This window comes from Phyllostomus discolor, chromosome 3, assembly GCF_004126475.2.
Source record: "Phyllostomus discolor isolate MPI-MPIP mPhyDis1 chromosome 3, mPhyDis1.pri.v3, whole genome shotgun sequence".
Lineage (NCBI taxonomy): Eukaryota > Metazoa > Chordata > Mammalia > Chiroptera > Phyllostomidae > Phyllostomus > Phyllostomus discolor.
In genome coordinates this window covers 114,173,633-114,193,528 of record NC_040905.2, presented here as the reverse complement: position 1 = coordinate 114,193,528, position 19,896 = coordinate 114,173,633, and the positions used below count along the sequence as shown (strand labels likewise).

The window sequence follows — 19,896 nt, the reverse complement described above, 5'->3', positions numbered from 1 at the left end:
TGCCCTTGCTCTTGCTGGAACGTCCTTCCGCTTTGGTCAAGTTTCGCTGAGTGCTCCTTGACATGTAGGCAGCATCGTTGATTCCCTGAGCACCCAAGCAGGTTTTGCTCTGCTGTCCTGTGGCTTCCCTTCTTAGCTGTGATTTGAGGGTAGACACTTGGCATTTCCCTATGTTCTTTGGTTCACGTCAGTGTCTCCTGGACTGTAAACACTCTTTCACATCTGTGCCCTGGCACCCAGCATGGCTCTGTGGTTAGCAGTGACGACTATGGAATGAAGGCACGAATGAATCGAATGATTGCTGCCAGCCTCTGTGTTTCCTGACTGACACCCCTCTCCTAGCTTTGCTTCTGCCCTGTAAGCGCAGGGCCCCCTGGGGAGGCTGCCAGGAGCCGGGGCCCACCCCACCTGTCTTCGGGCCCTGCAGTGGGCAGATGGCTGGGCTGGTCCCTGCTTACACCCCATCCGTCTGGTGAATGCTTTCAGAGCCTACATGGAAGATGCCCCGCTGCTAAGAGGAGCTGTTTTCTTTGTTGGCATGGCTCTCTGGGGAGCCCACCGGCTCTATTCTCTCAAGAACTCCCCAACATCTGTGTTGCCATCGTTTTATGAGGTAACTAATTTTTCGTGGCACGGGAGCCAGAGCACTCACCTAAGTCAGGCTGGCCTGCTGAGCAGAACGGGCCCACGCGCCGGGCTCTGCCGCATGAGCGAGGGTATTTCCAGTCACTTGCTTTGTAAGTGCAGATGAGGCTCGGAGCCATTTGACAGACTTATTCTCCAGCAAATGTTATGTTATGCATTTCACATCCTCAGTTAGCATTAGAACTATTCAAGATCCCTCCAGGGGTGGCGATACTCTTACTGGTGACAGTTTCATTTGGTAACCTCGGCCTCACTCTAGAGTGGAGCTCCTGAGAGGGCTCACGTTTCCCAAGTTCCTGGTGGGGTGCTGAGTGTTCGTGTGTGTGTTTCTCATGTTGTCACAGCAGCCCTGTGAGCTGTGCCAGCTTCATCTCACTACACAGAGAGCTGCCTGGACAAGCTGTGTCATGTCCAGGGTTACACGGAGTCTCCTGATGGGCTCTTCTTTCTGCCCTGCTCCCACCGCACGGGCAGTGGCGCGTGCGGTGTTTGCATGTTGCTTGCATCAGGGTAACTTTCAGATCCTCTAGGCCAGCGAGCCAGGGGCCAGGAATTTAGCTGAGCCAGGCTTTCTGGAGCCAGTGTGGAAAACACTTCTGGGCTCCTATGAGATGTGGGTGGCCTGTGAGACATGTGGGCAGTGTGGCCCTCTCAGGGCATCTTGTGTTGGGATCCGAGGGTGATGTGATGGGGGCTTCCTTTGCATGAGCAAGAAGTGGCTGATGGTTGCCTGCCCCCTGGGCCTTGTTTTCCAGGCCATGACCTGTCCAAATGAGGTGGTGTCCTATGAGATTGTCCTCTCTATAACCAGACTCATCAAGAAGTACAGGAGGGAGCTCCAGGCTGTGACATGGGACATTCTGCTGAACATTATCGAACGCCTGCTTCAGCAGCTCCAGGTGAGCCGGGTGGGAAGGCTGGGCACGGGGAGGACCAAGACCATGGACAAGCAGGCCCAAGGGCCCTTCCTTGGGTGGCCAGGACCTTTGGGGCTGCCAGGCTCGTCTCCCTTGGATGACAGCTCCCATGAGACCTTCCTTCTGACCCTGCTTGGGGGGGTTCCTGATGGTTCTCAGTGATGTCAACTCACCATCCACTGAAGCCAGCCAGGTTTTCCAAACCTGCTCATCCCTGGGAGCAGGGATGTGGAGTAAGCAAGCAAAGGGACTGTGCTGCTGTTGATCAAGATCAAGTCACACACCAGGTCACCTCCGTGGCCTGGAAGTGGGCCCTGAAGACAGTTTCCTAAGTGTCTAGAAAGCTGGCCACAGCTTTGGCATGATTTTGGAGGACATTGCTGATGTGGGGGCTCTGGAGATGACAAGGGCTCAGGGCTGGGCCTTTTGGGGCACTGGGGTGGGCCAGTGTTTCAGCAGCCAGGCCAGGGGGAGGAAGGACTGGGCTGTCATCCCTCATTGTCACTGTCCAGCCGGCCAACTGGTGCTTTATCCCCGTGGCGGGCTGGGAGGGCATATCCTGGGGCCTCCAGAGGTGCTTGAGCCTGGGGGAAGCGTGAAGCCCCTGAAGTTGGCCCCTCTGTGGCTGGCTGTGGGGCACAGCCAGGACCCCTGGCAGTGGTGGGTGAGCAGAAACAGCCCAGCTGCCACATGTGTCCCAGCACGGTGGGGGTTGTGTCCCCTACCCAGCGGAAGGTCCTGAGGGGGTGTCTGGATGCAGCTGGTCTTGAGTCCTTGGGGAGAGCCAGAAGTCACTCCTGTGTGACTGCACCTTTGTGTGACAGACCCTGGAGAGCCCGGAGCTCAGGGCCATTGTGCATGACCTGCTGACCACGGTGGAGGAGCTCTGCGATCAGAACGAGTTCCATGGCTCCCAGGAGAGATACTTCGAGCTCATTGAGAGATGTGCGGACCAAAGACCTGTAAGACCACCTATGCCCCGGGCCTGGTGAGGCCTTGGGTGCTCAGGCACAGAGGGTAGTTTCTGTCAGGCTCCTAGGGAGGGGTGGACCTGCTTAGCTCTGGGAACCCTGGCTGTGTAGACTGAAACTGAGTTGAGTGTGTTTGAAATAAAGACCCCTGCTTTTCTGGGATTGTTCTCCAGTGGGAAGTCTGTCAGGGTGTCAGCAGACTACGTGTGTGTGGGTCTTTCAGAGCGCAGCGCTAGCCTAACCATCAGTTCCTGCCCACTGTGTGGGGGCAGGTGCCAGCCGTCGCCGTGGGGACTTGTTGCTTGCCACGTCTGCTTACTGGGTGGTGGGCAGGCCTTGTGCCAAAATGCTCGGCTTGATGCCAAGGTTTTTACGTAGGTTTTTGTTTTATTTTTATTTACTTATTTTTTTAAAGATTTTATTTATTTACTTTTAGAGGAAAGGGAAGGAAGGGAGAAAGAGAAGGAGAAGAGCATCAGTGTGTGAGAGATACATCAATCAGTTGCCTTTTACTGGCCCCCAACTGCAGACCTGGCCTGCAACCCAGGCATGCGTCCTGACTGGGAATCGAACCAGTGACCTTTTGGTTCACAGGCTGGCACTCAGTCCACTAAGCCACACTAGCCAGGGAATACATAGTTTTTGTTTTTGTTTTTTTTTTTAATTTTTTAAAATCCTTTTTTTTTTTAAGATTTTATTTATTTATTTTTAGAGAGGGAAGGGAGGGAGGGGGGAGAGAGAGAGGGAGAGGGAGAGAGAGGGAGAGAGGGAGAAAGAGAGAGAAAGATTCAATGTGCGGTTGCTGGGTGTTCTGGCCTGCAACCCAGGAATGTACCCTGGCTGGGAATCGAACCTGGGACACTTTGGTTCCCAGCCCGCACTCAATCCACTGAGCTACGCCAGCCGGGGCTAGAATACATAGGTTTTTAAATGAATTTTCACTGCTGCCAGTAAAGTTTTATCTTGGTGGGCTCCCCACCTAGGCCTTGGAGTGGTTGGTCTCACTGAGCAGACTGTTCTGGGCCAGCAGCATGGGGTGCTGTTTATAACAAAACCTCCGGAAAGGCAAGGTGGCTCATTCATACCAGGTGTTTCTTCTTTTGATAGGAGTCCTCCCTCTTAAACTTAATAACCTACAGGGCTCAGTCAATCCATCCGGCAAAGGTTGGCTGGATTCACAACCTGCAGTTACTGATGGAGAAATTCTTCAGGTAGGGAGGCTCTGGAGACCTCTTGGGCCATGGAACCTGACCCCGTGTCTGTGCCTTGGGCCGGGGTCTAGGACACCAAGAGTGAGGGCTTTTCTTTCTGATTCTTGAAGGTAATGGTTCTAAATGAGCAGGAGAAGGTTGTTTTCCTGTAGGGCAGAGTCCTTGAGGCCTCTGTGCTTGCGTCTTCCTGTGGGGGGTTGCATAGGAGGTCCCCTCTTTGAGGGCTGAGCTCTGTGCCCCTTTCCCAGTTCTTGGTCTGGATATTGACAAGCTGGGCCCACAGAGAAAACTGCAATGAGTCTTTCCTGCTGGGGTGACGGCGGGGGTGGGGGCACTTTGTTGCCCACAGTGGGTCTGGGGTCTGGGTTCCTGGGGGAGCCTTCAGAGCTCGAGATGCAGTGTCAGCAGGCCTGGTGCAGGGGGTGAGCGAGGCTTGGTAGTGGGGCCTCCGCCCGGCCCCAGCAGGTGTGCCCCCGCCCGCAGGAGCGAGTCTCGCAGTGCTGTGCGCATCAAGGTGCTGGACGTCCTGTCCTTCGTGCTGCTCATCAACAGGCAGTTCTATGAGGTACGTGTCTACGGCTGGCGGGGGAGCCCTGGGGCATCGGGTTTGGGCGAGGGTTGCCTTAGAGGCCCTGCATGGCCCTCACGGGGCAGTGAGAGCCTCTGGGGTTTGCCCGGGCTCGCAGTCTGCCACTCTCCTCTCTGGCAGGTTTTCTCAATAGGCTTTGTCTATTTACTCCTTTGTTTGTCCATCCGTCCATCCATCCATCCATCCATCCGTTCCATGGTGTCCCTGCCAGGCCCATGCTGGGCTTAGAGATGCTGCTAAGCAGCTGCTGGGGGTGGGCACAGTTCCTGTCCTCAGGGAGCTTCCGCCTAGTCGTCACCCAGAATACAGAAGAGTTCTGTAGAGTCTTGCATGGGGATGTTTTCCTTTTGCCTTTGTAATACACTCACTCTCTGGACCCCAGTCCAACCACTGGCTGCCTGTGTTCTGCCAGTTTCTTCCCTCCAGTTCACCTTTCACTGTGTTAGTGTCCAGAGTCCATCCTTCCTGCAGAAACTCTATTGTGTGCCTGCCCACCGTGCCCTTCCCTCCAGGAGCTGCACCTCAGGCTGTCTGTTTTCTCTTGCTTCGCAGCACACCTCCTGGCACTCTCAGTGTTCCTGGGACGTGCCCCCTCCTACCTTCTCAGCCTTCCCTTCCCTTCCCCTGCATCTCTGTCTCTTGGCATTCCGCCCTTCTTCAGAGTCCTTCTTGGAGCTGCCTCTTTTAGGAAGCCCCTCTGGGTTTTCAGGTTCCTCATGTCAGGGTCGGCCTTGCCCTGCTTCTATGAAATTCTCCTCATGCTGTCCCATTGAAGTGGACTCTAATGTCAGGGAGAAGGTCTCCCTACCCCCAGACACACAGAGGGCCTTCCATGTAAGATTATTCTTAATTGTGACATTCAGTGACAAAGAGCAAGTGGGGACATTCGCTGTTGCATCCTATCTGAGCCTGTGGTCCTGTGCCTAGCCTGGGCCATTGAGTAGCTGTTGCTACTCTCTTGAATTGAGGGGCCAGGCCCGCCAAGCACTGACATACCCCTGCCATGGGTTTCCTGTTTCAAGGGGTGGCTCAGCTGCTTTCCAGCCTGTCACAGATAGCCACCCTCACACCTCTGTGCTTGCTGCAGGAGGAGCTGATCAACACGGTGGTCATCTCACAGCTCTCGCACATCCCCGAGGATAGAGACCACCAGGTCCGGAAGTTGGCCACCCAGTTGCTGGTGGACCTGGCAGAGGGCTGCCACACTCACCACTTCAACAGCCTGCTGGACATCATTGAGAAAGTGAGAGCTGCAGGGGCATAGGGTGCTGGGATGCCAGAAGCACCCCCTTCCTCTTTGGGGCCAAGCCCTGCAGGCAGCAGCATCCTCTGGGGTCTGTCTCCATTGTCTGCGTGCAGAACCCCCGGCTGGGTCTCTCGGAGGCAGGGCTTCCCTCCCAGCCATGATGGGCCGGTCCTATGGCGCGGCAGGCCTGCTGCTGCTCAGCAGCATCCCAGGGTCCTGGGAAACGGCTGTGGTGGTGTTTCAAGGTGGGCTGGATTGGGGCTTGGTATTTTGTCTTCCTACACAGCCAATGTCATTTTCTTTTCATTTTGAAATGTATCACAGTATCTAAATGGCTCCTCACATGCATAATGTGCACCTCTCCTTTTGAGGAGGAGAGGAGAAAGGGCCTGCTGGCGGGAGAACCGAGTCTGGTGGGCACTGACTCTGGGAACTTGGATCCCGGAGTGACACACAGATCTTCTCTCCAAAGGTGATCGCCCGCTCCCTCTCCCCACCCCCGGAGCTGGAGGACAGGGACATGGAGGCGTACTCTGCCTCCTTGGAGGATGTGAAGACTGCTGTTCTGGGGCTCCTGGTCATCCTTCAGGTGGGCCTGCACTCTTCGGGAAGGTGTGCGATGGCCAGCTGTGTGTGTTGGAGTGCTGATCTTCAGGGACACTCCTCCTGGGAGACCTGGGCACTCCCCGGGGTCAAAGAGAGCAGCCTGGGTGTGATCCTGACTTGTCACAGCGTGGTGGGGGAGGGGCCTCAGCCTGGGGAGAGCCATCCCATGCAGAGCCGCTCAGTCATTGCCCACCACCCCTCAGCTCTCCCAGCAGCCGAGGGAGGGAGGGAGGGCTGCCATCTGTTTGGCCCCAGGGTTGTTTGATTTTGTTAACAGCTTTATTGAGATGTAACTTACATGCCATATAATTCATCTGGGTAAAGTGTATGATTCAGTGGTTTTCAGTGTATTCACAGAGTTCTGCAGCTATCACTATGGACAATTTACTACGGAGAACTTTAGAATATCTTTTTTTAAAATGTTTTCACTTATTTATTTTTAGACAGAGGGGAAGGGATGGAGAAAGAGGGAGAGAAACATCAATGTGTGGTTGCCTCTCATGTGCCCCTCAACTGGGGACCTGGCCTGCAACCTAGGCATGTGCCCTGACTGGGAATTGAACTGGTGACCCTTTGGTTCGCAGGCCGGCACTCAATCCACTGAGCCACACCAGCCAGGGCTAGAACATCTTTATCACTTCAGAAGATACCCTGTGTTCCTAATGGAGCACACCAAGTGCTTGTCCTGCCCGGGTGTGCCCTCTCTTGCTGTGTGGTTTTGAGAGTGTGCTCTTTCGGCCCGCAGGACCCCGTCTCCCACATGGCTGCATGGTGCTCTACTGGGTGGACTTTCCCGGTTTAGTAACTCGTTCCCTGTAGGTGACGGGGGCACAAGGATGGTTTTTTGCTGTTACCAGATGCCTGTGGGGGAGTATCCATGAGGCAAAGCACTGGAGAGCAACTGGTGGCTTGAAGGGTTTGAGCATTTTGAAGGATGGCAGATGCTACCTAGTTACCTCCAAAGCTTGTCTGGTCTCTCTCCCTCTGGGTGCCAGCTCCCTGGCTGCATTGTGGCCTCTTGCCCTCATGGTGACAACTTTCTCTGCAGACCAAGCTCTACGCCTTGCCTGCCAGTCATGCAATGCGTGTGTACGAGATGCTCGTCAGCCACATTCAGCTCCACTACAAACACAACTACACCCTGCCCATTGCCAGCAGCATCCGGCTGCAGGTATGACAGGCCTACACGGGTGGTCAGTGGCTGTGGTGGGGCCCAGCCACACCTTGGGGCCAGCCTCAGGTAGATCCTCTTGGGGGTCCAGCAGCTGCCTCAGTCTTGGTGGTAGAATGATGTCAAAGAGAAGAGGTGGCGGATGTCCCCGGGAGGGGGCTCCAGCAGGCTGTTTTCTCCTTTAGCACCAGCAGTGGCACCTGCTGCCCTTCCCTTTGCCAGCAGCACCATGAGCCTCTGTGGCATGTCAGTCTGAGTCACACAGTGGCCTGCAATGGGGGCAGAGGAGGGGTGTCACACCGATTTACAGGGTGGCATGTGTTCCACTCCTGGTACTCAGAGTCTGTCAGCAGCCTGTAGCAGAGGGCGTGAGCCATGTGTAGGGGCGGGGCCGGATAGGGCAGACCGCCTTGAGCTTCCGCTGTGGATGCTGGCACCAGGCTGAGCAGAGGTCACTGGGACAGAGGCCCTGGTCCTTCCCAGAGCATCTTCCTGATCGGGCAGCCCTGTCATTTAGGGAGTCCATTTAAGTGGCCCTTCATTCATTGGAGGAAGTGACAGTGTTCTGAACAGAGATCTCTTTGGCACCTGGGGCTGGGCCGTGCAGTGCTGTCCAGCCAGCATGCAAGGCATCCATCCCTTCGTCCTGGGGGCAGGACCAGCTACCTATGGTGTGGAAGGCCACAGCATTACCAGCTGCTACGGGACTGTCACAGAGCCCTTGGGCTCTGAGGGAGAGGCCAGGAATGGCGTACCTTACCACAGAGCACTGCTGTTTGCGTAGAGAAATTGGGTGCATTTGCTATTAGTTAAAGCAGCATTTCCCGAGAGATGTGTGGGCTTGGGGGGCACAGGTCAGGCGTGGTCCTGCTCTGTGGGTGGTGCTTTCTGTTCCCTACAGGCCTTTGACTTCCTGCTGCTGCTACGGGCCGACTCGCTGCATCGCCTCGGCCTGCCCACTAAGGATGGGGTTGTGCGGTTTAGCCCCTACTGCGTCTGTGACTACATGTACGTGTGGGTTGATGTCTTTCCCTACTGCCGAGGTCAGCCTTGTTTCCCCTGGTTCTAGGACATTCGGGTTTGGAACATGTGGGTGGAGCTGGCTGTGCTTACCCCCAAGGACTGCCATGTGCCTGAGGGATGGACACAATTGGTCTTCTCACCCTCTTGCTCTGCGGATTGGGTGTTTCAGCCTCAGTGCTTCTCCGACTTGATTCCACAGGGAGCTGGAGAGAGGCTCTGAGAAGAAGGCCAGCGGCCCGCTGTCACCACCCACTGGGCTGTCTGGCCCAGCGTCTGCAGGCCCCACCATGCGGCTTGGCTCTTTGCCCTACTCCCTGGTGTTCCGTGTCCTGCTGCAGTGTTTGAAGCAGGTGAGGTGGCTGGTCCCTTGAGCTGCATTAGTTCAGACTGAGCAAGAGGGTGAGAAGACTAACTGTGCTGCTCAGACTGTACGTACGGGTCCTTTTCCTGCATTAGTGACCTTGGGAGGTTCGTCGCTGGTTTTCAGGTGTTGCCCCAAGGTTCCATGGCAGTTCTGTAACCATGTGTTGAGCACCTGCTGTGTGCAAACCACCACATGGAATGGGCTGAGGAGACATTTCAGCTTCTAGAAGATGGTTTTGGTGCACGACTAAGGTGTGCAGACAGATAATTAGAATCATGGAGCAGGGCTGGCCTCAGAGGGAGGCACAGACCAGCTGAGTGGGACTGCAGGTGGGTGCAGTCACATCTGGTTGGAGGCACCTGGAGTGCAGGTAAGGTTAGTCTTGAAAGGTGGGGAAGGTTCCAGTGGCAAGAGTAAGCAAAGTGTGGAAGCAGGGTAGGTACAGTTTTGTTGGTGGAGACTTAACTGGGTGCGACGAGGAGGCAGGAGAGTTCAGGTGTGTTTCCTGACAGGAGCCAGCAAGAGAGAAGTGGGCAGCGGTTTGCCGTGGGGTGGAGGGCAGGACAGCCCGTAATAGGCTAGGGGAGCCCCTGAGGGCCGTAGCAGGAGGCAGGGCCAGGTTCCTGGGGGCACCTGACTTTGGCACTAAAGGGGACCATCAGAGACTTCCTGTGAGTCTCAAGGCTTTCAGGACTTGCGGCTGCTGCTGTAGCTTATGGACAGTGGTCACTGTTAATGGAGGTTGGAAGGGCCACTGACTCGGTCTGGTGGTGCCAAGACTGTCCTCCCCATTGTGGCCCTGGGTTGGTTGCAGTCCCTCGGCAGTTACCTGGGCTGGATGCTTCCTGCTGCTCCCATTGAGCTGGAGTAATAGCTTTTACCTGCCATACCTCATCGTACTCTGGGTGGGCGTCAGTCAGGGCCCCTTAGCATGGTTGCACAGGCAGGCAGTCCCAGGGCCCCCACTGGGCGAATGGGGAGGATGGGACCAGGAGTGTGGAAGTTCCAGTAAAAAGAGGCAGTGTTGTCTCTGCACTGGGTCTCCTGCTCAGCCTGGCACAGGGAAGGGCAGCCGCTGCCCTCCCCAGCTCTCCCCAGCCCTCCCTGTCAGGCCCAGGAATGTGGAAACCAGAAGAGGAGGGCCCACAGCCCCACCCCACCCCTGCAGCTGTTCTGTTCCAAACAGCTTCAAACCTGGAAACTCCATCTCCCTGCTTCACGGTGCAGACCTCCCCCGACTGATGCGTCTTCCTGCAGGAGACCGACTGGAAGGTGCTGAAGCTTGTGCTCAGTAAGCTGCCTGAGTCACTACGCTACAAGGTCCTCATTTTCACCTCTCCGTGCAGTGTTGACCAGCTGTCTTCAGCTCTCTGCTCCATGGTAACCTGCTGCTTTCTGTGCTGGTCACTGGGGGTGGTGCTGCAGCATAGCTCCTCCCTCCCCAAAGGCTTTGAGGGAGGGGCCGTGGGCGCGTGGTGAAACACGGGACTGTGGAACTGTGCTCCTTCCCAGATGCCAGATGCGGTCTCTGGAGTGCGGATCATGCCTCCAGGACCCGCCCTCCCTTTCTCAGCTTATGGGGCAGCACGTGGGAGGTCCCTGGTGTAGAGCTGGAACTTCAGAGACTGAGTGTGATGTCTCGTCTCCTTTCCTGTCTTCCTCGCCAGGGTTCTGTGACAGGCACATCAGTCACATTTCCTCTCTTTCTCTTGCATTAGGGTGGGTGCTCCTCCACTTCTTTGAAAAGCCGGACCTTTGTCCAGAAAATGAAGTAGAAGGCCCTTGGGCTCTTGACTCCTCCTCCCGCTGGGCCTTGGTTCATGGGGGCCTCCTTGTACCCTCCGGCCATCCAACACTTGGCCTAGCCATCAGGCAGGGCTTCACATCTGGCCCTTGGTTTTTAGCTCTCAGGTCCCAAGACCCTTGAGCGGCTTCGAGGCACCCCAGAAGGGTTCTCCAGAACTGACCTGCATCTGGCCGTGGTTCCCGTGCTGACAGCATTGATCTCCTACCATAACTACTTGGACAAAGCCAGACAGGTACTGGATGGGAGAGTGACGGTCAAACTTTGCGGTGCCTGGTCCTCAGGATTTTTCATTAAGCTATATGGGCCCAGTATTTTCCACCTACCCCATTGTAGCTGCTAGGCCAGGGTGAGGGGACCTGGCTTTGCTTCCCCATGTGCCTGCTGGACCCCTACCGCCTGGTGCGGCCTGGAACTGCAGGCACCTGACTCCTGGGGTCTGTGGGCTTAATGCACCGCATGACTGCCCCCCAACATACAAACAGAAGCATCTGTTCTTCAAGGAGTGTTGCCTGGCTTGTCCTTGCTGCAGCTCTAGGATAGGTAGCTGAGTCTCTTGGCAGAGTTTACCCTGTTTTGAGAGGTAGCATGGTTGGGCCATGGTCTCCCAACTTCTGTCTGCTTCCACACCTGCCATCAGGTGCAGCGAGCACGAACAGTAATGCTTGTTTTCTTTATTCCTTGCTGCTGGGAGTGAGGCCCACACTGAGCCCTTACATTCACTATCATTTAAATTCCATAGAAAGGTCAAGTAGCATGTTCAAGGTCATGGCTAGCAGTGAGAGGGGCCAACACTCATTCTGGGCTTTCTGAGCCCTGAGCCTGCACTCCTGATCACAGCGCTGTCGGGAACTCACACTTAATTCCCCACCCCACTCCCTCCCTGAACCCCCAGAGGGGCTGCTGGTCATGCGGGACTGCAGGTTCCCTGAGTCCTTTTGAGGCGGGAAGTATTTCTCAGGAGTGGGGCAGCTGCAGGAAATCATAATCATCCATGGGGTGTTGAGGCTGTGGCCCAAGTCTGCACTTGGCACTTGAGTCCTGCGGGCCCAGCCTCACTGTCTTTGTGGAGGATACCGCCCAGGGTCGGTGTGGGCCTAGCGACCTTACTGTGTCAGGCAGAGCCTCCTTTGCAATAAGGCCAACTGGTTGGGGGTCCCAGCGCCAAGGGATTGAAGGGCCCAGCATGTCCTGGCTCCAGGATGTTGGCTGGTGGGGAGGGGAGGTGTCAGGGAGTCCCTGACTGGAGCAGCTCCAATATCCAGTCGGCTTGGGTGGGGTCAACTGCTGGTAGCTCTGCTGCTTAGGCACTCAGAGACCTGACACAAGGCACCCACCCCTCATAAGCCTTGGCCTCCTAGGTAGCACATTCTTGAGTGGGCTGAGGAGTAGACAGTGCCCTAGCTCACCAGCACAGCTGTCAGCAGATGGGCAGGGGTGCAGAAGGCCTGCTATAGGGGCCTGGGTCCGAGACAGCTTGTGCCGCCCCACAGCGGGAGATGGTGTACTGCCTGGAGCAAGGTCTCATCTACCGCTGCGCCAGCCAGTGCGTGGTGGCCCTGGCTGTCTGCAGTGTGGAGATGCCCGACATCATGGTCAAGGCTCTGCCCATCCTGGTCGTGAAGCTCACACACATCTCGGCCACAGCCAGTATGGCCATTCCACTTCTCGAGTTCCTGTCAAGTAAGTATCTGTAGCTCCATGTATGCAAATGTGTGCGTGTGTGCATGTGTGTGTGAGTGTGGGGTGGACCCTTGAGTTTGGGTCTGCGCCCTGCCCTGCCTGAAATAACCTGGGCCGACTTGTCTGACCTCATTTCGTAACCTCTCTGTGGCTGCCTGTCGGTGCACCATCCTCTTGGGAACCTGGCAGATGCCACCCCCTGCTGTATCAGGACCTTTGCACCTCCTGCCCCTGCTCCTTGAATGCTTTCCTCCTTCTTGGCCTTTGAGTAGTCGGCTCCTTTTGTCCCCTCAGTGTCGGTCTAAATTGTGCAGAAGTCCCCTATTACTTGCCATTGGTCCCTGCACTCAGCCTGGCTCTCACAGCCTCCTCTTTGTCCCCCTTAAAGCACTCAGCACAGCTTGGAGAGGGTTTTGCAGACCCATTTCTCAGGTTGTGACTTCTAGGAGCCCCAAGGTGCCTGCTCACCCCTTCATTCCCAGGACCCTAGAGTGTGTTTGGGCTTCAGCGAGCCCCCGTGTTGTGGACAGCATGAGCCAAGCAGGGCCAGCACTTCTGTGAAGGGCCACATGTGGCCTCTGCTACACAATCGTTTTGTCCACAACCCTATAAAAGTGTAAAAATGATTCTTACCTCCAGGGTCATACCACTTGCCACTGGCCAGATTTTGCCGTAATTTGCTAGCCCTTGGAATAGAGAGCCAAAGCCAAAGGTTAGGGGAAGGTCATATTTCAGTGGACTGTGGCCTTTATTCCTTTGTAGCCCTCTCGGGTCCGAGTGGCTGCATTGCCTTTCAGGCAGCACAGGTCCCTGGTGACTTCAGTCCCCTCGGCAGCCCTGGCCTGTCCCTGCTGGACTAGCCATGGGTTCTTACTGGCTGTCTCCATGTTTTTGCAGCTCTGGCCAGGCTGCCTCATCTCTACAGGAACTTTGCAGCAGAGCAGTACGCAAGCGTGTTCGCCATCTCCCTGCCATATACCAACCCTTCCAAGTAAGTGCTGGCATGCGTCCCCGAGGAGGCCAGCCCAGGGGCCTCTGCTTGTTGGAGCCAGGCTGCTTGGAGCAGAAGGCCCTGTAGCCTCTGTGCCCTAGAATTGGTCTGTGCTTCCAGCTGCTGGAGCATCTCCCTTTTCTTCTCACAGGTTCAACCAGTACATTGTGTGCCTGGCCCATCATGTCATAGCTATGTGGTTCATTAGGTGCCGCCTTCCCTTCCGGAAAGACTTTGTTCCTTTTATCACCAAGGTAAGCCAGTGCTGGGGCTGGGACCAGCTCTGCTGTTGGCCGTCCACGGCTGGAGCAGGGTGATAGGTGGGAGGAGAGGTCCGGCATCATTCGGTGCTATTTTTATGGTGCCTGGGGACTCTGCTGAGCCTGGCTTACTGGGGCAGGAGCTGCCACCTCTGTCCTAGATCTGCAGCTCATCCCAGGCTGGTAGCATACCTGGGTGGGGCTGATGGGTGCACAGGGAAGAAGTGTGTGGGTGCCCTAAGGGCCAGCCTCCCCAACCTCCAGCTCAGGTCTGCTCCACTCTGCCAGGGCCTGCGCTCCAATGTCCTCCTGTCTTTTGATGATACCCCTGAGAAGGACAGCTTCAGAGCACGGAGCACCAGTCTCAACGAGAGACCCAAGAGGTGTGGGGCCAGTCATGGGTGTGCCTGGTGTCCGGGTGGGATGGGGTTCAGGTCTGTGAGTTGTCACCCGTGACCAGCATGGTGCATGCAGGGCCTGGGGCTGACCGGCTGCCCCCAGGCCAGTGAATGGAAATAGGATGTGTGGTTGAGGGTGTGCCCCTGTTCAGGCCATGCTGGGCACCAAGATGCCCATGGGTTTTGAGGCAGGGCAAGGCCTCTGAAGGCCACTAGTGCTCCACATTCAACTGGAGAGTCCAGAGACCTTTGCACCAAGGCTGTGGCGTTGTGGAGTCTGTTTATTGGGCTGTGGCCAGACCTGGCCTTACCTGGGTGGCCAGCGCAAGAGGTACTGAGCTGTGGATTGGGGTGCCAGCTGTAGGGCCTCTGGGTCTGGGTCTGACTCCATTGGATAAGCCCAGGGTTGCATTAGGGTAGCTGTGACTCCTGAGAAGCTGAACACTGGGATGGGGAGGAGCCCCAGGGCCTGAAGATCCTCCCCTGGGGACCCAGGTCAGCCCAACCTCTGGCCAGGATGCCCCTTCTCCAGAGCTCACGCTCCAGCCCCTGGCCAACCAGGAGACATGTTCTTCTCTGCCATCACAGCTGCTTCTGCCGGATCTGACAGAGCTGTGCTAGGCCTTGTGTTCTTGTTTGCATTTCACTTGAATGGCTACCCCCTCCAGACCTCTACCTTCCCACCTAAGCTTTTTTGGCTCTCCCTAAGTGAGAATACGGCATTTTCCAGAAAGACCAGGTCAGTGCCTAAAGTCACAAGCATTTCTCTCAAGCTTCTGGTGGCTTGGGGCCACTAACTAAGAACTGGCCTTGTTTGAATAATCAGTTCCGGGCTTCAGCTCTTCCCGGTCCTCAAGCCCCGGGGCAGTGCGGGCCTTCCTCAGGGTGCGCACAGGACCCGGCCGGCACAGCCTGGAATCTGCCGTGTGGCGAGATCCACACATTTAGTTTGCACTAGTGTTCTTTGTTTTGGTATCATGTGTGAAACCTGACTTTTTCTGTCATGTTTACAAGATGTATTTTCATGCATTTTTGTTTTCTGTTTCTTCCCCCTGCTAACTGGCTTCTGGCATGGTTTTTTGTTCGTCTCACCCACGGGCTCTCCATCTGACCCTGTGGCCTGTGACCTTTCCTCCTCATTCCTCAAATGGCTTGCTCTCCCCTCCCGGGAGCCGGGCTCCCTGGGGCTTGGGCCTTCCTTCCTCACCTGGTAGTTTGAGGATAGCCAGACCCCCCAAACAAGGCTTGAATAACTCTCCACCCGTCAAAGAATTCAAGGAGAGCTCTGCAGCCGATGCCTTCCGGTGCCGCAGCATCAGTGTGTCTGAACATGTGGTCCGCAGGTAGTGGGCTTTGTTGGGCGGGGGGCTCAGATCCTGGAGCTTGGCCCGTGAAGTGGTGCTGCCAGGCGGGAGTACCCGGGTGGCGGTGCATGGGGCTGCTTGCATGACTTCGTTGTCTGCCCCTGCCCTCCCTGGCTGGAGCAGGAAGAGAGCCTGAGTGGCAGCCCCCAGCCACAGGGGCCTGCGCTGGTAAGCCCAGCCCTGGGTCCAGGGAGCCTGGCAGTGAGGGATGGGAAGGTTGCATTCTGTCCCCAAGCCTTGTACGAGCATGGGCTGGCTACACGGCATCCTCAGGCTGGCCTGAGAGCCCAAAGCAAGGTGGTTCCTCTGAGAAAATGTCCAGTGGCAGCCTACCGCAGGCCTGTCCCCAGTGGTCATGGGCCTTTGCAAATTAAAGCAGCGCCCATGCAGGTCAGGTGGGAACACAGTCTCCAGGGTTTGGCCTTCCACATCACCTCTAGTGGACTTCTTCTTGAGCTCTCTTGTAGAAAAGGTCTGCTTTCTGTGGTAGCTGAAAGGGAATGCCCTTTTGTAGGGCAGTGGGAACAGTGGCCAACCTGGGAGGGGCAGGGAACACCTGGGTTCTCAAGGGGTGAAGTCTCGGTCACTCCTCCCTGCTGTGTCTGGGTGCAGGTGTGGGCTCTCAGGGGTCTCTGCTTCCTGCCGACCAGGCTGGGCTGCACTGCACTGAGCAGGGGACACCTGTCTCCTCACTCGGAAGCCTCATCGTACCTCAGTGTCCTGCTGCTCGGAGACCCACCTCCTCGCCGATGCCTGGCTGGGTCCCGGCCTCAGGCCTGCCTCCACCGAGTAGGATGTGGCTGGGTGGGAGGGGAGATGGTCAGGGAGGTTCCCTCTTAGTTTTTTTTTCCAGCAAATTCTCTGTTTATAAGCAAAATATGTCTAAGGGGCTGTGGAATTTGTGCCAGAATCAAACTTACATAACCCCCTGTGGTCACTGGGGTGCATGTGGAGCGCGAGGTGACCTGAGTGTGAGGGTGGAGAGCCGCACACGAAGCCCAGACTCTCCCTGTCCTCGATGGGAGATGGCCCTGTGGGCAGAATGCAATCTTTGTGCGTGTGTCCCCCGGTCTCGCTGTCTCTGCATGACTAAACTATTCTGCCACGAAGCCAGAGTCTAACTCTCTTGTGCTTTGGTGAGGGAACATCCTGTCTTTCCTGCCTCCTAAGCCTCTGCTCCCAGGAGTGGGCCTGGGTCTCCCATGAGCTCCTGCGTTTCCTCTCTGGGGTGACGTGTCCACTCTCTTTGCTAAGCTGTGGCTCAAGTAGCCACATGCACTGGGGGACGGGGAGGGGTGTCTTTCTGAGCTTGGCCCTCTCAGCTCATGCATGCCTCCATCTCTGGTCCCTGGTGGTAGATGCTGTGGCCTTCCCAGTGCCCTGACTTTGCTGTGGTCCCTCCCTCCAGCAGGATCCAGACGTCCCTCACGAGTGCCAGCTTGGGGTCTGCAGATGAGAACTCGATGGCCCAGGCTGACGACAACTTGAAAAATCTCCACTTGGAGCTCACAGAAACATGTCTGGATATGATGGCCAGATATGTGTTCTCCAACTTCACTGCAGTCCCCAAGAGGTGTGGGCCAGGTTCCAGGGTTGGGATGGGGGGGCCCAGGGCCCAGCTTTTCTTCTGTGACTTACTTGGTCAAAGCAGTGGCAGCAGGCGTGGTCTGTAGCCTCCTTCCTCTGGGTCGCCCTGGGTAAGGCAGCTCTGCATGTCTAAGGCTCCCCCTTCTCTAGGCAAGAGATCTCTGGAAGCCAAGATGTCCACCCAGAGCTTCCACCAGGCGTGGTGTCCAGCCACAGGGCCTACGCTCCTATGCTTGCAGGTCCCCTGTGGGAGAGTTTCTCCTGGCTGGCGGTAGGACCAAAACCTGGCTGGTTGGGAATAAGCTTATCACCGTGACAACAAGTGTGGGGACTGGAACCCGGTCACTGCTGGGCCTGGACTCGGGAGAACTGCAGGGAAGCCCAGAGTTGAGGTGACTACTTCCCAACCCCTGCCTGCTGAGCCTTGACAGTGGCTGTCCTGAGCCCAGACCTCCATGGGATGGTGTTCTGCCGGACTGGAGCCCATGGGGCACCCTGGTCATGCTCTGCGTGGACCCTTCTGTCCTCAGTTCTGACCTCAGCACGCACATGAGACAGACAAAGGAGGCGCCAGCCAAGCTGGAGTCCCAGACTGGGCAGCAGGTGTGCCTTGGGGCCCGGGACCGGGTCCGCTCCATGTCAGGTGAGCCTCTGCCCCACTCCCTTGCAGACGTGTCTCTAAATCCTTGTGCTTAGGAAGGCCCCTGGGAGGCAGCGGACAAGGTGGTTGGCTTCAGGCTTGGCCCAGTTCCTGAATAACTGGGGTGCTACCCCTGTGAGCCCTCGTCAAGGGTGTGGGGGGGAGGGGCGCACCTTGTACACAGCCACGGCCCAAGGCCCCTTTGCTGCTGAGGGTCTGTTCTCATGGCCAGTGCTTCCTAGAAGCCCTCACCAGCCCTGGCCCTGAGCCTAGCTCACCTCTGGAGCTTTTCTCTGATGCAGCTGGAGTAAACCGTGGTCCAACTATGTGGAAGGTGCCGGGGCCATTTTCTGTGGCTCTGGGTCCCTTGAAGCTGATATTAGAAGAGGACTGTGCCCAAGCAGGGCTGAACTGTGCCCGGCACTGACTTGGCTTATTGGCCAGATGGGCCTTGCTTGGGTGGAGCAGCCAGGTGTGTGCTGGTGGCCAAGCAGGAGGTGGTTACCAGCCCTCCTGCCCTCATCCCCCTCAGGGGGCCACGGCCTTCGAATTGGTGCCTTGGACACTCCAGCCTCCCACTTCCCAGGTGGCCCTACCCTCCCGGGCCCACAGACTACACCAGCCAGTAAGCCTGAGAAGGCCTCAGCTAGCATCCAGCTCCCGGTGCAGAAGGAGAAGACGAACCTGGCGGCCTATGTACCCCTGCTGACCCAGGGTTGGGCGGAGATCTTGGTCCGGAGGCCCACAGGTACTGAGGGGGTGGCCCTGCACTCAACCAGCCTGGGTCTCTGTTACACATAGTGTGGAACAGTGACCCACGAGGGGGACACACGGGAGTGAGCAGCAGGCATCTGGGCCACAGGGTCGTTTTGGAGGTGATTTTTCAGTGAAGTCCCCAGAGGCGAACAGTGAGGGAGATGCAGGGGGCATAACAGTCTGCTCAGGCCCCACAACAAAGCACCGTAGACCAGTCATCTTACATAACAGGAATGTCTTTCTTCCCAATCCTGGAGTCCAGAAGTCTGAGATCAAGAAGTCTGCAGGACTGGTTCCTCCTGAGGCCTTGGCTGGTAGACAGCTCCTCTCCGTGTTCCCACACCCAGGTTCCTCTGTTGCCGTCCATATCTCCTTTTCTTATAAGGACACCAGGCAGATTGGATAGGACCTACCCATGTGACCTTCTTTTACCTTAATCACTTAAAGACGTTTTCTCCAAATATAGTCACATTCTGAGATCCTGGGAGTTAAGAATTCAACATGAAATTTTGGGACACAATCAGCCCATAATGGGTATTTCAGGCTAAAGGACTTACAAGCCAAGGCCCAGGGTTCAGGAGGCACCTCGGGTCGCAGTATAGGCCAAGGGGGTGTTGGGCCCTGCGGAGGCCTCAGGTGCTGGGCACAAGGCTGTGGGGATGGAGGCCAGGAGAGGCTCCTCACTCATGTTTAGGTCAGTCCTCCTGGTTCTGGCTGGGGAGTGGACAGGCTGGAGGTGGGAGACCAGATGAGAAGGGCCAGATGGGGTAGCAGGAGGTGGGTCAGGATCAGGTGAGATACTAGGGACGTGAGGATGCTCAGAAAGGAAGGTCAAGTCTAAGTGTAGGCCATAGGCCTTGTGGGGAGGAGGACCTTCCTAGCCAGGCCCTCCCCAGCCCACTGGGGAGGAGTCTGCTGCTCTGCTGTGCCTCCTGAGCCTGGCCTGAGGGCAGAAGCTGACCCGGGGCAGCTGAGTGCTCATCACTGAGGCAGGTGTCCCACCAGATAGGCGTTGCCCTGATCTTGGGGCCTGGGGGACTTGTGGGTGGGAGCATCAGGACAAAGTCAGGGACATGCCTTGAATAGGGCCTGGTCCGTCTGCTTGCTCTCACTCCGCTTGGAGCACAGAGCCCTGCGGGCCCCAGGTGCGTGCCCTTGAGGGTCGAGGCACCAGGGGCTCCCCAGGGAGGGCTGGAAGGAGGTAGCTGGTCGGATACATGGGCTTGCAGCTTGAGGGGTGCTGCCTTTTCTCCCCAGGGAACACCAGCTGGCTGATGAGCCTGGAGAACCCACTGAGCCCCTTTTCCTCGGACATCAACAACATGCCCTTGCAGGAACTGTCCAATGCCCTGATGGCCGCCGAGCGCTTCAAGGAACGTCGAGACACAGCCCTGTACAAGTCACTGTCGGTGCCAGCAGCCAGCTCAGCCAAGCCCCCGCCGCCCCCACGGTCTAATACAGGTGAGCACCTGGTGTGCACCGTCTGAGGGCGTGTGGTACGCTGCACTGTGGGGACATGCCTGGGATGGGGTCCCTGAATCTCTCTTGGTACTGCCAGCCTCGGGCAGCTCGAGGAGGCTGACTTGTGGGAGGGTGCCGTGCTCCTAACCCTGGTGTTCAGGGGCAGGGTCTGCTCCAGTAGAAACAACTCTTTGGAGACTGGGTACTGG

At 56.8% G+C, this 19,896-nt stretch overlaps 1 protein-coding gene across 9 annotated transcripts in view; it reads left to right on the top strand.

The window, feature by feature from the left end:
* Window positions 1-19,896, top strand: part of TSC2 (TSC complex subunit 2) — a 36,308-nt gene that overhangs the window by 8,993 nt on the left and 7,419 nt on the right. For 4 of the 9 annotated variants that reach the window (XM_028527559.2, XM_028527585.2, XM_036021040.1 and 1 more), the window contains exons 10-31: window positions 487-613; window positions 1,401-1,544; window positions 2,387-2,524; window positions 3,641-3,744; window positions 4,228-4,309; window positions 5,421-5,576; window positions 6,052-6,168; window positions 7,234-7,356; window positions 8,258-8,364; window positions 8,579-8,729; window positions 10,001-10,123; window positions 10,648-10,782; window positions 12,041-12,230; window positions 13,128-13,221; window positions 13,373-13,475; window positions 13,770-13,864; window positions 15,094-15,222; window positions 16,652-16,816; window positions 17,070-17,222; window positions 17,361-17,473; window positions 18,003-18,218; window positions 19,484-19,687. In XM_028527559.2, coding sequence (XP_028383360.1) covers window positions 487-613; window positions 1,401-1,544; window positions 2,387-2,524; window positions 3,641-3,744; window positions 4,228-4,309; window positions 5,421-5,576; window positions 6,052-6,168; window positions 7,234-7,356; window positions 8,258-8,364; window positions 8,579-8,729; window positions 10,001-10,123; window positions 10,648-10,782; window positions 12,041-12,230; window positions 13,128-13,221; window positions 13,373-13,475; window positions 13,770-13,864; window positions 15,094-15,222; window positions 16,652-16,816; window positions 17,070-17,222; window positions 17,361-17,473; window positions 18,003-18,218; window positions 19,484-19,687 — 2,969 coding nt within the window. The remainder of the gene's footprint in view (window positions 1-486; window positions 614-1,400; window positions 1,545-2,386; window positions 2,525-3,640; window positions 3,745-4,227; window positions 4,310-5,420; window positions 5,577-6,051; window positions 6,169-7,233; window positions 7,357-8,257; window positions 8,365-8,578; window positions 8,730-10,000; window positions 10,124-10,647; window positions 10,783-12,040; window positions 12,231-13,127; window positions 13,222-13,372; window positions 13,476-13,769; window positions 13,865-15,093; window positions 15,223-16,651; window positions 16,817-17,069; window positions 17,223-17,360; window positions 17,474-18,002; window positions 18,219-19,483; window positions 19,688-19,896) is intronic. The other 5 variants (XM_036021041.1, XM_028527605.2, XM_028527651.2 and 2 more) reach the window with 5 other exon arrangements.